General features: G+C 41.8%; 1 protein-coding gene across 4 annotated transcripts; it reads right to left on the minus strand.

Annotated features, from left to right (window-relative positions):
* Positions 1-3,717: 3,717 nt before the first annotated feature.
* On the minus strand, positions 3,718-16,612 carry ZNF879 (zinc finger protein 879). 4 transcript variants are annotated; one of them, XM_047777909.1, is made up of 5 exons: positions 16,503-16,612; positions 14,961-15,026; positions 12,621-12,747; positions 12,071-12,166; positions 3,718-5,820 (listed from the first exon to the last, which is right to left on the minus strand). In XM_047777909.1, the coding sequence occupies exons 2-5, from the start codon at positions 14,991-14,993 to the stop codon at positions 4,373-4,375; spliced, it is 1,704 nt and encodes a 567-aa protein (XP_047633865.1). In that variant the 5' UTR covers positions 14,994-15,026; positions 16,503-16,612; the 3' UTR covers positions 3,718-4,372. The 4 variants fall into 4 exon arrangements, with proteins under 4 accessions (XP_047633865.1, XP_047633866.1, XP_047633867.1 ...); XM_047777910.1 differs by lacking the exon at positions 12,071-12,166; XM_047777911.1 differs by lacking the exons at positions 14,961-15,026; positions 16,503-16,612 and having other exon boundaries at positions 12,071-12,143; positions 12,621-12,677.
* Between the last annotated feature and the right edge of the window lie 347 nt (positions 16,613-16,959).

A 16,959-nucleotide genomic window follows, 5' to 3' on the forward strand; every position in this document is an offset into this window, starting at 1 on the left:
GACATGTGGAATCTGAAAAAAGGACAGATGGAACTTCTTTGCAGAACAGATGCTGACTCACAGACATTGAAAAACTTATGGTCTCCGGAGGAGACAGTTTGGGGGGTGGGAGGATGTGCTTGGGCTGTGGGATGGAAATCCTGTGAAATCAGATTGTTATGATCATTATACAACTGCAGATGTAATAAATTCATTTGAGTAATAAAAATTAAAAAACAGTGTCTTCACACTTCCTTTTTAGTGTATTTTAATAAGCAGAAGTCCCTTATTTTAATGTGAGCAAATAACAAACATTTTATATAGCCTATTTGTAGTGTTTTTAAAAAATCCTTCTCTATCTTGAGGTCATAAAGTTATTCCTTACATAATCTTCCAAAAGTCAGTTTTGCCTTTCATATAATTCTAGATATAGTGAGTGTAGGGTAGGCATCCAGTTTTTCTCTGTGGATGAACTCTTTCTGCTTCTTAGAAGTACTTTTGAGTAGTTCATTCTTTCCCCATAGTCGTTATGCTATGAATACTTTTAACTTTTTACCACTTTTTTTTAAGCAGGCTTTTAGTAAATACTTTTTTTAAAAAAAAAAATCTGATTAGAAAGTTCCCTTCTATTGCTGCTTGGCTAAGAGTTTTTATCATGAGCAGGTGCTGAGTATTTTTTTAATAATGATTTTTATTATTTTTTTCATTATACTGGTTTACAGTCTTCTGTCAAAAAAAAATTTTTTTTTTTTGGTCTTTTTGCTTTTTCTAGGGCTGCCCCCTCGGCATATGGAGGTTCTCAGGCTAGGGATCCAATTGGAGCTGTAGCCACCGGCCTACTCCAGAGCCACAGTAATGCGGGATCTGAGCCACATCTGCAACCTACACCACAGCTCACGGAAATGACGGATCCTTAACCCACTGAGCAAGGCCAGGGATCGAACCTGCAACCTCAAGTTTCCTAATAATGATTTTTATTATTTTTTTCATTATGGCTGGTTTACAGTGTTCTGTCAATTTTCTGCTGTACAGCATGGTGACCCAGTTACACATACACGTATAATTCTTTTTTCTCACATTATCATGCTCCATCATAAGTGACTAGATATAATTCCCAGTGCCACACAGCAGGATCTCTTTGCTTCTCCTATTTTGGTTATTTCTCTACATCTATTGAGATGAGCACATCTATTTCTCTACATCTATTGAGATGAGCACATGGACTGACTTCTGTTCATGTTAACGTGGTACATAGCATGTTAACGTGGTACATAGCACATTTAACATTTCCTAATGTTAAAATAACCCAGGCATTCCCATGAAAAATCTCTTATTTATCATGATGTATTAACTGTTAGATACTTTTGAATTACGTATTTACAAATGCTTTAAGATTTTTACATTTCTGTTCATGGGTGATATTGGCCTGCAATTTTCCTTTCTTAAACTTTCCTTGTCTGATTTTGGTACTGGCTTATATTTCAGTCACTGTGCTTAATAGATGATCTCCTCTGAAAGATCTTGCAAACAACTTAAACAATTTGTTACACGCAAGTTTGATAGACCTCACCTTAAAAATAACTAGGCCCAGGAGTTGCTGTTGGGGCTCAGCAGGTTAAGAACCTGACAGTGTCTGTGAGGATATGGGTTCACTCCTGGCCTTGCTCAGTGGGTTAAGGATCTGGCGTTGCCACAAGCTGCAACATAGGTTACAGATGTGGCTTGGACCTGGTGTTGCTGTGGCTGTGGCATAGACCTGCAGCTGCAGCTGCGATTCAACCCCTTGGGGAACTATGGCCGTAAACTTCTGGGAACTTCTGGGGAACTATGGCCGTAAAAAGGTATTAACTAGACCTAATACCTTCTATCATTTTAAGTTTTTGATGATTTTAGGATTATTAATACTTGGAGACTGCTACGGTCTGAATGTCTCTGTCCCCTCAAAATTCTTATGTTGAAATCCAGCCCCAAAGGTGATGGTATTAGGAGGTGGGGCCTTGGGAAGTGACTATCATGAGGCCTCCTCCCTTATGATTAGATCTGTCCCCTTAGGAGAGGTCTGAGTCACCATGTGAGGCCTGTGAGAAGACACCAGAAATAACCCAGCAAGAGGGTTCTAACCATAACACAACTATGCCACTGCCTTGATCTTGGACTTCCCAACAATAGGAACTGTGAGAAATAAACTTCTCTTGTTTATAAGGTACTGGACTCTGGTATTTTGGTATAGCACCCCGAACTATAATAGGGAAGTTATGTGTTTCCTGGGAATTTTCTCACTTTAGGTCATCAAAGAATTTAAAAGAATGATTGTGGGAAAAGAGGCACTGCAAGCAGAGCATTAAAGGACCCCAAAGAGTTTATTCCTCACAAGTCTGAAACAGTGAGATGAGTTAGTCTCAGGAAGGCAAAAGCTGAATTCACCGATTTTTGCTTTGCTTAATCTTCACCCCTTAATAACTACCTTTGCAGAAGTTTTGTTTTTTCTTTTTAGTGCCTTAGTAAATAGAAAAAAACCTAACACTTTTTAAAATGAAATGACAGAGAGTTCTCGTCATGGCTCAGTGGTTAACAAATCCGACTAGGAACCATGAGGTTGCGGGTTCCACCCCTGGCCTTGCTCAGTGGGTTAAGGATCCGGAGTTGCCGTGAGCTGTGGTGTAGGTCACTGATGCGGCTTGGATCCCGTGTTGCTGTGGCTGTGGCTGTAGGCCAGCGGCTATAGCTCCGATTAGACCCCTAGCGTGGGAACCTCCATATGCCATGGGTGCGGCCCTAAAATAGGACAAAAAATTTAAAAAATAAAATAAAATAAAGTAAAATGAAATGACAGGAGTTCCCTTCATGGCTCAGCAGCTAATGAACCCAACTAGGATCCACGAGGATGTGCGTCTGATCCCTGGCCTCACTCAGTGGGTTGAGGATCTGGTGTTGCCATGAGCTGCGGTGTAGGTTACAGATGGGGCTCAGATCCCAAGTTGCTGTGGCTGTGGTGTAGGCCAGCAACTGTAGCTCTGATTCAACCCCTAGCCTGGAAACTTCCATATGCCACAGGTGCGGCCCTAAAAATAGAATAAAATAAAATAAAATAAGCATTCTTGTCCTTAAGTGCTTGCCTACTCCTGATAAAATTGGCAAAACTAGACGTTAGCCTCTGTGAAGCTCAAAAATTTTAATATGAGTTGTTTTAACTTGCTCAATTTTTCACATTTTAGAAATGCTTTAGTGGGATAAATAACTTTCAAAAGACATAAGTCATTTTTTTTTGGAGGAAAAAGCATTTGAACTTAGAGCCTGGATTTTTGTCTAGTGGCCCTCAGAGTGGGGGAAAGAGTAAGCATCATCTGAGGGAGGTAGGGTAGAATGTACAGGTGAAAATGACCTTGTTCACTTTAACTCCTGGGATAACAACCCAAGCTCCATGTTATTCCTGGTCCTTCCCAGTGGCTGGTAACTAGAGAACTCAAGGAAGCAGGCACAGCCTGGGAGCCAAGAGTCATGCTCCCTATGGCTACACTGAAAGATAGTTTTAACAACAATTATCAGTACGTTAACTTACTAAAGCAGTAGTTGTATGAATAACATTTACAACTTAATACAGCAAAGGTAATCACTTTAGGAGAAAAACAAGTGAAATACCATGCATTTTGTGATTTGGAATAATGTGACTTTAGATGTGATTTGATGTGATTCAGAGTTCCGAACAAGTAGTCAGGGAGAAAACTCACAGGGCTTATGTGAGTTTACAGAGTGATCTTCTTTTCAAGTAAATGGCTTAGGAAGCCAGGGAGAAACAGTTTACAGAGTGATTTTCTTTTCAAGTACATGGCTTAGGAAGCCAGGGAAAAACAACTCAAAAGTTTTAACCACCACCAAACACAGAAGTTGCTTTTAAGCTATTACAAAACAAATTTTAGTGACAGTGAGGTAGCTCCAGGTCACCTGCTCACATTTCCTTTCCAAAACATTCTTCTTAGTGCAACTGGCTACATTAACACTCAAATGCAGTTTCAAAAAAATAGACTCCTAGATTAATCTGAAATCTAGATTTTATGGCTGCACTTTTCCATAAATCAGCATGCTTTCCAGTGATGCCTGTGAAAGCTGGTGGCTGTTATCATACATCACCAGAAAGAAAGTAAAATACTAACCTTTTGATTTGACAAATTTCCTATAGTAATAACTTAAGGACATATAAAAAACATTTTATAGAAGCCTTCCTACTATTCCTCAGGTTCTCCTGCATCAAGAAGTCTCTGATGTTTGATGAGTTCTAAATTCCGAAGTTTAATCCACAGTTAACTACTCTTCATGATTTCCTCCCCAGGATTAATTCTTTGATAGTTCTTATGGAATGAACTTCAGCTGGAAGATTTTTCCACATGCATTTTACTTATAGTCTTTCTCCAGTATGAGTCCTCTGATGATTTGTAAGGGATGAGCTCTGACTAAAAGCTTTCCCACATTCTTTACATTTATAAGGCTTTTCTCCTGTATGAATTCTCATATGTGTCATAAGGGATGAACTTTGTCTAAAGGCTTTCCCACATACCTTACAGTTATATGGTTTCTCTCCAGTATGAATTCTCTGGTGCTGAATTAGAGCTGAGCTTTGGTTGAAGGCTTTTTCACAGTTACTACATTTATAAGGTTTCTCTCCAGTATGAATTTTTCGATGAGTATTAACTGCTGAGTGGGAACTGAAGGCTTTTCCACATTCCTTACAATTATATGGTTTCTCTCCAGTATGGATTCTGTTGTGTATATTAAGCCGTGAAATCCAGGAGAAAGCTTTCCCACATTCATTACATTTGTAAGGTTTTTCTCCAGTGTGAATTCTTTGATGTTGTATAAGAGCTGAGCTTTGGCTGAAAGCTTTTCCACATTCTTTACAGGCATAGGGTTTCTCACCAGTATGAATTCTCTGATGTATAATAAGGGCTGAGTGGTAACTGAATACTTTTCCACACTCATTACAGTTAAAGGGTTTCTCTCCAGTATGAATTCTATGGTGTCTACTTAGCCGTGATATTGAAGTAAAGGCTTTCCCACACTGACTACATTCATATGGTTTCTCTCCAGTATGAATTCTATGATGCTGAATAAGAGATGAGCACTGGCTAAAGGCTCTCCCACATTCATTACACTTATAGGGCTTTTCTCCAGTATGAATTCGCTGGTGATTATTAAGGGATGAACTACCTTTAAATGTTTTCCCACATTCATTACATTTATAGGGTCTCTCTCCAGTATGCATTCTCTGATGTCCAATGAGAGATGTAGTGAAACTGAAGGCTTTTCCACATTCACTACAAATATAAGGCTTTTCCCCAGTATGAACTCTCAGGTGCTGAGTTAGAGATGAGCTTTGGCTGAAAGCTTTCCTACATTCCTTACATTTATAGAGCTTCTCTCCTGTATGGATTCTCTGATGTTTACTCAGGGAAGAACTGTGGAGGAAGATTTTCCCACAGATATTACACCTGTAACATTTACGCACCATGTTGATTCCCAGTTGTTTAAAAAGAATTGAATACTGCTGTGAACGGGGCTTCCTTCCTCTGGAAACAATTCTGGATTTTCTAATAAATGATGATTTTAGATCAATACTTTTCCCAAGTTCAATATCTGTAAAGCTTTTCTCCTCCAAACAAGTTTTCTTGATGGTAACTAAGACTTCCCTGAAAAGTCTGTTCTTCTTGCCTTGCTGATTCTCTGGTTTGTCTTCATTTATGTAGATTTTTCCCAATTTGAAGTCAAAAGGTCCATCACCTATGAGTTTATTCATTACTTCCTTATTTTCTTCTTCAGACACTGTGGTTTCAAACAAGCTCTCCCATCCTAAAATAAACGAGACATGTAAGTCTGTCTTGCACTAGGAGTAAATAAAAGTGATATCAAAATATGTAAGTATGGCTAACAAATACATCCTTGGAGTCCTTTAAAAAGGATGGAAGAAAGAAGAGCAAGAGAAAGAAGGAAGATAGAAGATACGCCTGGGTGGAAAGGATCTGAGGAAACCTATATGTAAGTGGGAGGAGGAAGTGAGAGGCAGCTCTTCTTCAGAGCCAGACCTGATCTAGTAACAAAGCAGAGGTCACAGGTAAAGGGTAATTCTGTGTACAGCAGGTTGTACTGTTATTCAGCTTCATCTCTCAGGTCAGCCACCAATGCACTCAAGGTAAATCCAAAAAGAAAACTACAGAGGGGCTATAAACAAAAAAGTAGAAGAACTGTCCCTAAAAGGCTCTGAGACACAGGGCCTAAGCTAGTGAAGTTTGGAGACTCATTTGAGTGCTATGAATAATCCTGTGATGAACATTCACTGACTGTCTCAGACAATCTTTACTGAGTGTCCACAAGGTACCATGCAAAGTTCAAGACTCTGGGTTACAGGAATATATACCAGATAAGAGTCCAGTTTTCACAAGGCTTATATTCCAGAAGCTGACAATAACAAAATAACCAAATAAACAAAGAAGTTTGGGAGTAATGAGAACTGTAAGAAAACCAACAAAAACGAGGTGATGTGTAACATAATTGAACAACTTGATTTTTTAAACTGGGTGAAGAGAAAATAGAAGATGAGATCTAAATAAAACACAAAAGCTAGCCGTGCAAAAATTTGGGTATGAGGATGATTGTAGTCAGAAAGAAGAGCCAGCATAAGGGCCTTAAGGCAGGAATAAGCTTTGTATGTTTGTGGAACATAAAGAAGTCTAAGCAAGAGGGAACCAAGGGAGAGTGCTGAAAGGTGAAGAAATGAATGGGCAGGGCCACGTCATGTGGGATCTTGTAAGATATAGAAAGGTGTTTAGAATTTCTTCTAAGGATCACTGGGGGTTAGAAGGGACAAATGTACTGTAATTGGGGGCAAAGGAAAAAAGAACAAAAACAGGTGGAGAGCAGCCAATTAGGAGGCTGCTACAGTCTTCCTAGATGAAGGTGATGGCAGTTTGCACTGGTATGTTAGTAGAAGTGAGCACAAGATATTTTGGAGGCAGAGATGACAGGTATGTTCACCTATGAAGAGGAGTAAAGAAAAAGTGAGAGAATTCAAGAATGATGCCTAGCTTTTGGCTCCGGGAGCCCAATGGAGATTGGTGATATATGGTGATATAGGAAATATTGGGAGAAGAATACATTCTTAAGAATGACTTTCTGCACAGCAAATGAAACCCTAAACAACACAAAAAGACAACCCGGAGTTCCCGTCGTGGCACAGTGGTTAACGAATCCGACTAGGAACCATGAGGTTGCGGGTTCGGTCCCTGCCCTTGCTCAGTGGGTTAACGATCCGGCGTTGCCGTGAGCTGTGGTGTAGGTCGCAGACGCGGCTCGGATCCCACGTTGCTGTGGCTCTGGCGTAGGCCGGCGGCTACAGCTCCGATTAGACCCCTAGCCTGGGAATCTCCATATGCCGCGGGAGCGGCCCAAAGAAATAGCAAAAAAAAAAAAAAAAAAAAGACAACCCACAGAATGGGAGAAAATCTTCGCAAATGAATCGACTGACAAGGGATTAATCTCCAAAATTTATAAACAACTTCTGCAGCTCCATACCAAAAAAACAAACAACCCCATCAAAAAATGGGCGGAAGATCTAAATAGACAGTTCTCCAAAAAAGACATACAGATGGCCAAAAAACACATGAAAGGATGTTCAGCATCACTCATTATTAGAGAAATGCAAATCAAAACCACGATGAGGTACCACCTTACACCAGCCAGAATGGCCATCATCCAAAAGTCTACAAACAATAAGTGCTGGAGAGGGTGTGGAGAAAAAGGAACACTGTTGGAAAGTACACTGTTGGTGGGACTGTAAATTGGTGCAACCATGGTGGAAAACAGTATGGACATTCCTCAGAAAACTAAACATAGAACTACCATTTGATCCAGCAATCCCACTCCTGGGCATCTATCCAGAGAAAACCATGACTTGCAAAGACACATGTACTCCAATGTTCATTGCAGCACTATTTACAATAGCCAAAACATGGAAACAACCTAAATGTCCGTTGACAGAGTGGATTGAAAAGATGTGGTACATAAATACAATGGAATATTACTCAGCCATCAAAAAGAACGAAATACCAGCATTTTTAGCAACATGGATGGACCTAGAAATTATCATGCCAAGTGAAGTCAGCCATACAATGAGACACCAACATCCAATGCTTTCACTGACATGTGGAATCTGAAAAAAGGACAGATGGAACTTCTTTGCAGAACAGATGCTGACTCACAGACATTGAAAAACTTATGGTCTCCGGAGGAGACAGTTTGGGGGGTGGGAGGATGTGCTTGGGCTGTGGGATGGAAATCCTGTGAAATCAGATTGTTATGATCATTATACAACTATAGATGTGATAAATTCATTTGAGTAATAAAAAAATGGAAAAAAGCGTTATTTTGAGAAAAAAAAAAAAAGAATGACTTTCTGTCCACCTTTTTTCATTTACAATACTGTGCAAGAAATGGAATCAATGATTCAAAAGAAATGATTTACTTTATGAAAGTTTTAATTTTCTTAACTAAAAGGAAATATATAATCATATGAAAAATGAGGAAAATACAGAAAACTATAAAAATGAAAATCATTTCACCCATAAACACATCATGTAAATATAATCATTGCTATATGTGGAATTTAGCTCATCAGAATTATTCTGTATGTAAAAGAAACTTTTACTTTAAAAAGTCTAAATGGGTTGAAACTAAGCTTTCCCCTGTCCCAACTTAACTTTAAAAAATTGTGGGAGTTTGCATCCCATCATGGCTCAGTGGTTAACAGACCCTACTAGTATCCATGAGGATGCAGGTTCAATCCCTGGCCTTGCTTAGTGGATTAAGGATCCGGAGTTGCCATGAGCTATGGTGTAGGTCGAAGACACGGCTCAGATCCCGCATGGCTGTGGCTGTGGCTGTGGTGTGGGCTGGCAGTTAAAGCTCCGATTTGACCCCTAGCCTGGGAACCTCCATATGCCATGGGTGTGGCCCTAAAAAGACAAAAGAAAAATTTGTGAATTTCCTTTCATGTCAATAAATGTAGACTGACATCATCATTTTAATGGCTACAAATTATTCCAATACATGAATATATCATATTTAATATGTCCCCTTCTGAGTCATTTAGTTCTCTTTATTCCTAGTTACACTTCATAGCAAGCATTCTTTTTTTTTTTTCATAGCAAGCATTCTTTTCACCATCTTTGCAACTCTGCACAGTTATGAAATTTCTTAAGATAAATTTCTAAATCTGGGGTTGATTTTAATAAAGCCAGGCTGTCCTCCAGAAAGACTATTCCAATCAAAATCTCACTAAAAATACTGCTTATTGCTCAAAGCAGTAGCAAAACACTGGATTTGTATTTCTTAACCTTTGGTAATTTAATAGGGAAAAAATGGTACCTCATTGCTTTAGTTTGAATTTCACTGATTTATAATGAAGTTGAGTAGCTTTCCAAAAACTCAACTAAATTTTAATGCACATTCCTTGCTTTTTAAATATAACTCATTCCTTTGTGCTATAATTATTTGGATCTTTTTCCCCTTATATTTGTCTTTGTATTCCACAGCCATCATGGCAATATTAATAGGGAAAAACAGGAAACAAAAATTTCCAAAAGGAAATTGTTTAATAAAATATGCCTTAACAATAGAGTTCTTTCAATGAGGAAGACCTCTATTCAATAAGAGCTGAATATCTGAACAACATTCACAATCAAAAACAGGCTCTAGCAGGTTAAGAACCTGACATAGTGCCATGAGGATGCGGATTCAATCCCTGCTCACTCTAAGGGTTAGGAATCTGGCCTTGCAGCAAGCTGCAGCACAGGTCACAGATGCAGCTCAGATCCAGTATTGCCGTGGCTAGCAGCTGCAACTCCAATTTGACCCATAGCCTAGGAACTTCCATATGCCACAAGTGCAGCTGTAAAAAGAAAAAAAAAAAAAAAACAGGCCTGAGACCAATATGTTTCTGTGTGTATGTCTCTCATGTAAAACACAAATATTCATAGTTTGAAAGGATAAATAGTAAAATATTAAAAACAGCTCAGCATGGTTGATCAAGTTTCAAGCCAATCTCCTTTTTCTCTTGTTTTATAATACTATGCATACCTTAAACAAATTAATTTTTTAAATGCTTGCAAAAGAAAAACACAATAAATTTGAAACTAATTATTTCTTTAACAACCAGAAAACTCACAGCCAAATTTGAAACTATCATCAGTGACTATCATTCTGGTTCTTACAACAGATATATTTACTTTCTAAGGTTCTGATTGAACTTTTGTTTTATTCTTGCAGTCAGCCTCCCCCACTTGTCAGTAGAATGTGGCAGAATAGATGTCACTATGTGATAAAAATAAAAAGTGTTTAAAAGACCCCTGAAATGACAAAAGACTTGGGTCTTAAAAGCAAAGGGCCCCTGAATGCCAAATAATATTTAAAAAACAACAAAAATAACCACTTCTTGATATAACCTAATGAGTCATCTGAATTCCAAAGATGAAGAGGATATCTCTTTTTTTTGTCTTTTTGCCATTTCCTTGGGCCACTCCTGCGGCATGTGGAGGTTCCCAGGCTAGGGGTCTAATCAGAGCTGTATCCACTGGCCTACACCACAGCCACAGCAACTCGGGATCCAAGCCGCGTCTGCCACCTACACCACAGCTCACAGCAACACCGGATCCTTAACCCACTGAGCCATGACAGGAACTCCTCCAAGGATATCTTATAATATTCTAGACAGAAGACAAAAAAGTGAGAAAAGGGCTTTCTACATAGGAAATAGAGGGGAGAAAAGAACTAATAGAGGAATTTTTATCAACGATACTCCCAAGACTGTGGAACAAAGTTTGAACAATTCTTAGGAAATAAAAACTAATCCCCATAAGTTAAAAAAATTGATACTAGATAGGCACATATACAGCATACATAAACCTTTCTGAAAACATAAGTCAAGAAATATTCTAGTCAAACCAAAGGAAAAAATTCTAAGACAAAGTTCATGAATGGAAGCACAAGAACTGAACTGACACAGAAAGGCTATCTCCTCCCATCAAGAGAAACAAATTCTGGACAAGTAGCAAAACTCAAAAGAGTGAGCCATCCTCTCAGGTCAGGAACAAAGACAAAATTCAAAGCAGAAGGGAAAGCAAAAGCTTAGCTTACTTCGGCAGCCTACAGGGATTTTAGAGATTGAGAGATACGTCCTCGCAGCCAGGGTTTGGAACATATTACTTCTTAAGTTTTCCACACAAAAGAATTAGAATGTCATGTTGAAGATTTGCAATCCTTCTGCCCAAATTGAATAACTGTTACCATTTTGCTAATCCTCCTTTCTCACTCCAGTACATAAATACACATACATCATTTATTTTATTTTGTTTATTTTCTTAGGGCCATAGGTGAGGCATATAGAAGTTCCCAGGCTACGGGTCAAATCAGAGCTGCAGCTGCCAGCTTGCACCACAGCCACAGCAATGCCAGATCCAAGCCATGTCTGCGACCTACACCACTGCTCATGGCAACGCCAAATCCTTAACCCACTGAGTGGGGCCAGGGCCCGAACCCACATCCTCATGGATACTAGTTGGGTTTGTTTCTGAGCCATAACGGGAACTCCAACATCATTTTATTTTTAGCTGAACCACATGTAAAACATTGCAGATAGCCTAGGCAAAAACCCTAGATGGGACAATGCACTGTAGTGATAAAAGGCTTGTTCAAACCACAAAAGGAAAGTAACAAGAAAATAATCCAGTAAAAGCAAGAAAAAAAGGGTGACGATATGAATCACAAACCTTTATACATGTTTCATTACATAGTCTGCATTCACATTATAAAAGGACCTCTGACAAAAGTGCAACTCAGAGTGGGAGAATTCAACTCACCCCTCTGAACCTGCTGTATCAAGTACTCAAAAAGGTAGCGTGAGGATATGCCCTTCCCAGCTTGTCTCACCTAGCCTGGCACATCATGCAGGGCCCTGGTCAATGTCTCCTTAGTGCAGCCTCCTCACTGATCCAGCAGAGCCCGGGCAGTTAGAAAATGCTATGCCCCCTTCCCAATTACTGTCACTCACCTAGACACGTGCTTTGAGAAACTTCATTTTCCACCATCCAGGGGTCTTCCCCTTGCTCTAATTGGAAGATAACCTTTGGTTTGGAAAACAGAATCCCTGTTCATGAGCAAGAAAGAGAATGAATCCATGGTGCAGACATGAGTGGCCATTCTGGCACTCAGATCCAGCCCCAGGGTCTCTGGGGCAGGGGGACAGTTGAGAGCAAAGAAGTTTGTTCTGAGAGGGGCTTAAAACTAGGCTCCCAGAGGATAGCCAGGAGATGGTCTCAGGAAAAGTTAGGGATCTGGCTGTGCACTCCTCTAAGCTGGAACCTCCTATGAGACCCAGAGGGACAGAGTTCAGGGGGCAGAAGACAGGAAAATCAGAGAAAGGATGCCTGTCACCAACTCTACCAAGCTGAGATTTGTGCCGACAGCTGAGGGCAATAGCAACTGCTACTTTCTAAGTCCAGCTGTGGGCTGAAGCCGGCCATGCCCTCCAAATGCTCTCCTTGGAGAGGTCACCAAAATGCTCCCCCAGCAGATCCTGCATTACAAGGAAAGGTCCTTACCCAGCGAGAACAGGGTGCTGTAGTTCTCCAGCATCACCTCCCGGTACAAGGTTCTCTGCGCCGAGTCCAGGCACAGCCACTCGTCCTGGCTGAAGAACACGGCCACATCCCTGAATGTCACTGACTCCTGGAACAGAAACCCACTGCTGCTCAGCCAGGACCATGCCTTCAGAGGGATGACTGAGCAGCAACTCTGTCACCATGCTGAGTTCCGGGCATTTCAAGCCAAGTACTTCCTGACCACCTTCAGTTACTGAGCATAAATCTGTCACCTCCCTACTTTCAGGGAAGCGCTGTCCACTCAAAAAGCTGAAACACAGCAGCCCAACAAGGTAAGTACTTGAAATCACAAACAAAATCAGAATGACGGAAACACACTCTGGACATGGAAATATACAAATCACCTAAACTCATTTTCAGGTGAGACGTGAGAATCAGGTTTTAGGGGCCTGCAGCACACTCGCTCAGGGAGGAAGAGGTGAGCCAGGATCCTGTCATCACCTTGGGCTATCTGTGTTCCCAGCAAGAAGGCACTAAGTGTAGTCACAGTAAGGGAGGTTCTGAGAATGCCCCAGGCATGGCTTTCCCAGGAGCAGGCCTAGGGTGGTGGGCTGCAAAACCTTTGAAGGGCCAGGTGAGAAAGCTGCATGTGGGTAGGACTCCCCCTTGCCACCGCAGAAGCCTCTGTTCTTCTATCTCTCTGAAACCAAGCAGGACCAGGTGGGGTCTTCCGTGATGCAAAAGCCTTTCCCAGCTTCCTGTTTGTAGGGAAAAGGCTTCAGCCTCCTAGACCTTCCTGAATACCACAGGGCAGATTCAAAGAGCTGCGCATCAGGGAAGTGAAGAAATGCAGAAACAAAAGAAGAGCAAGAGCGCAGCAAAAAAGCAGGGTCCTGGTTCCTGTTCAAGGGACACATAACGATGTATCTTTGAGTTCTGCAGGAACTAAGGCGCCCACCCAGGTGGAGGACAGTTACTTCAGACTAAGCACAAAAGAGTCCTAGAACGCTGCCGTTATCTCACCACCAACCAATCAGAAGTAAGTCACACGCCCTGCATCCTTATCCCAAATTTTGCCCATAGAAACTTTTCCCAAAAAGCCATTGGGGAGTTTGAGTCTTTTAAGCACAAGCCTCCCCCTGCAATGCCCCCTCCTTGCTTGGACCAACAATAAACCTTTCTCCACTCCAAATGTTTCTGTTTGGCCTCACTGTGCGGCAAGCAGGCAAACTTGCCTTCAATAACATCTGCTTCAGTGCACCACAAATCATTGCTTTTAAACTAGTGGCCCTTGAAGTTCCCATCGTGGCTCAATGGTTAATGAATCTGACTAGGAACCATGAGGTTGTGGGTTCGATCCCTGGCCTCGCTCAGTGGGTTAAGGATCTGGCATTACCGTGAGCTGTGGTGTAGGTTGCAGACGCGGCTTGGATCTGGCGTTGCTGTGGCTCTGGCGTAGGCCGGCGCTACAGCTCTGATTAGACCCCTAGCCTGGGAATCTCCATATGCCGCAGGAGCAGCCCTAGAAAAGGCAAAAAGACCAAAAAAAAAATGTATTAAAAAAAAAAACAGTGGCCCTTTCTTTTATGACTAAGAATCCTTTTTTAAAAAGCAAATTAGGCAAGATCAATAGGCAAAAGGAAAAGGAATATTAACCTCATTTTCTACCACCAGAAACAAGGTTATTAACTTCCTGCTGTGTGACCTTTCAGACCTTTTACATGCTAACATGGCTCTAGATTTAAACAAAGACATTATAAAATAAATTTATCCCACTCAATATTTTTTATTTGCTGCCCAGTATCTCACTGTATAGATGAATCAGTTTACTTAACTAATCTACTGGTGGGCATTTAGGTTATTTCCATTTTTGTAATCCTAAAAATGCTGGATTGAGGAGTTCCCATGGTAGTTCAGTGGTAACGAACCTGACTAGTATCCAAGAGGACTTGGATTCAATCCCTGGCCCCAGTTAGTGGATTAAGGATCCGGCATTGCTGTGGCTGTGGTATAGGCTGGCAGCAATAGCTCCGATTCAACCCCTAGCCTGGGGTGAGTGAAGGTGCAGCCCTAAAAAGACAAAAAAAAAAAAAAAAAGAAAGAAAGAAAGAAAGAAGCCTTTGGAGTTCCCACTGTGGCATGGTGGAAACAAATCTAACATCCATGAGGACACGGGTTCAATCCCTGGCCTCACTCAGTGTGTCGGGAACCCAAGGTTGCTATGGCTGTGGTATAGGCCAATAGCTATAGCTCCGTTTCAACCCTAGCCTGGGAACTTCCAAATGCCTCGTGTGCAGCCCTAAAAAGAAAAAAGAAAGAAAAAAACAAGCCGTCACTCACCAGAGCCTGGGCTGGCAGCAACCTTGTCGCCATTTCTCCCTCTGCTGCCCCTTTAGGAGAAGGTACCTGAAAGAGAAAAAGAAACCGTGAGGTTTTGCCATCCTGTGTTTGCACTCCCACACTCATTAGGCTCAGACCAGGTTAGAAATCACACACTGAGAACTGTGCAGATCAGAGCTGGAGGAGCCCTGGGCATGACCACCAAAACCAGGAGTGGACAGTAAGCGACTTCCAGTCACTGGGCCTGCTACCTTTCAGCCACTGGTTTATGAATAAAGATGAATCCAACTAGCACTGTCTGACAAGCATTGACAGTGTAAAGAGCAGTCACATTGGGCTCACAGAGATGCTAAATTAATGAGAAATGACATAAATACGCCAAGCACCTGCATTTAGATATTTTGAGCTATAATAATTACAATTATGGGAGTTTCCACTGTGGTGCAACAGGATCATCTTGGGAGAGCTTGGGACGCAGGTCCAGTACAGTCGGTTAAGGATCTGCGGTTGCACCAGCTGGGGCTTAGATTGCAGCTGTGGCTCATGTGCCTTGGAGTGGCCAAAAAAAAAAGAGAGAGAGAGGAAAAAAATACAGTTGTGATTATAAAAATTCTTCAAATGCCATGTGAAGAACTGGTGTACTTTTCAGGCGTAGCCAACCAACTATTCCTCTTGGAAGTTGTGTTTCCTTTATGAAGAGTTATCAAAGCTCCGTAAATGTAAAAGGAGGAGTTCCTGTCATGGCTCAGTGGTTAACGAATCCGACTAAGAACCATGAGGTTGCGGGTTCGATCCTTGGCCTTGCTCAGTGGGTTAATGATCCGGCATTGCCGTGAGCTGTGGTGTAGGTCGCAGATGCGGCTCGGATCCCACGTTGCTGTGGCTCTGGCGTAAGTCGGTGGCTACAGCTCTGATTAGACTCCTAGCCTGGGAACCTCCATATAGGTTGGAGCGGCCCAAGAAATAGCAAAAAGACAAAAAAAAAAAAAGCAAAAGGAAATATTAACCACCTACCTTCCCTTCCCCAGTCCCCAAAATATACAAGGCTCAGAAAAAACACCTTCGTTGAATAGAAATGAACTTAAAATTTAAAGAAAAGGGAAGTAACTTAGAAAGCGGACAAAATCACTCAAAAATTACAAAAACGAAAATAGTTAAATCACTTAGGATTCACTCTGGAAGAACAAGAAAGCATGGTTAGCAAAAATGGGTAAACATAAAAAAATAAATTTTAACTCTGGGGAGTAAAACCAGCAAATGCTAAAAGCCAAAAAACGCCCCGGGGTTCGTGAACACTGAAACAAGACACAGCATCCTGCAACCTTTTGGGGGGAACCTTTCTCCAGAAGCCTGGGCGGAGACTGAGGCCCAAGGGACAGACGGGGGAACCTCCCCGGGCAACGCCCCCTCCTCGGGCCGCGTTCACCTGCCGAGGCCGCCTGGGCTCGGACGCCCGCAGCTGGGACTCCCGCCCCGGCTGGCCCTCTGTCCTGGCCCCGCCGCAGGAGCCGCACACCCCGGACCCACTCTAACTGGCTGTACCTGGGCTCGCCGGGGCGGGGACTCGTAGAGGCAGACAGCACTGCAGGCAAGCGGTACACCTAGCGTAGGGATATTTGTTGCCGCCGCCGACAGGCCGACGGGCGCAAAAGCGCCTGCGCACAGGAGAACCGCAGCGATTTTCCTTTTGAACTCTATTTCCCAGAAGTCTCCACGGCACGGGCCCATACAGTGTCTGAGAAGGGCCAAGGGTAGGAAGGCTAGAGGAAGGGGTCCTGCTGGAAATCCGAGGAGGCTGAAACCTTGTCTACCAGCCTCTGATGTAACCTCGGATCCTCTTCTGCACGCTTTTTATTCCTATTATGATAGTGATAATAAGAGCGGAAAATGAGTATGTAATAAAAACCGTAGTTGCTGCTTATTCTTGATTGAGGGAACTGTTAGGATCCATTTAACAAATACTTGAATTTTTTAAAGTATGTCTAAATTTCGTAGCTTA

Source organism: Phacochoerus africanus, chromosome 4 (genome assembly GCF_016906955.1).
Source record: "Phacochoerus africanus isolate WHEZ1 chromosome 4, ROS_Pafr_v1, whole genome shotgun sequence".
Taxonomy (NCBI): domain Eukaryota; kingdom Metazoa; phylum Chordata; class Mammalia; order Artiodactyla; family Suidae; genus Phacochoerus; species Phacochoerus africanus.

Bases quoted from the DNA above. Each gene is read 5' to 3' on its own strand.
- ZNF879 (XM_047777909.1), bottom strand. From the start codon at position 14,993: ATGGCGACAAGGTTGCTGCCAGCCCAGGCTCTG. The intron at 12,748-14,960 runs GTGAGTGACGGC...TTTCTGTTCCAG, and splicing joins TGCTGCCAGCCCAGGCTCTG to GAGTCAGTGACATTCAGGGA. The intron at 12,167-12,620 runs GTAAGGACCTTT...GCTCATGAACAG, and splicing joins CAGCACCCTGTTCTCGCTGG to GGATTCTGTTTTCCAAACCA.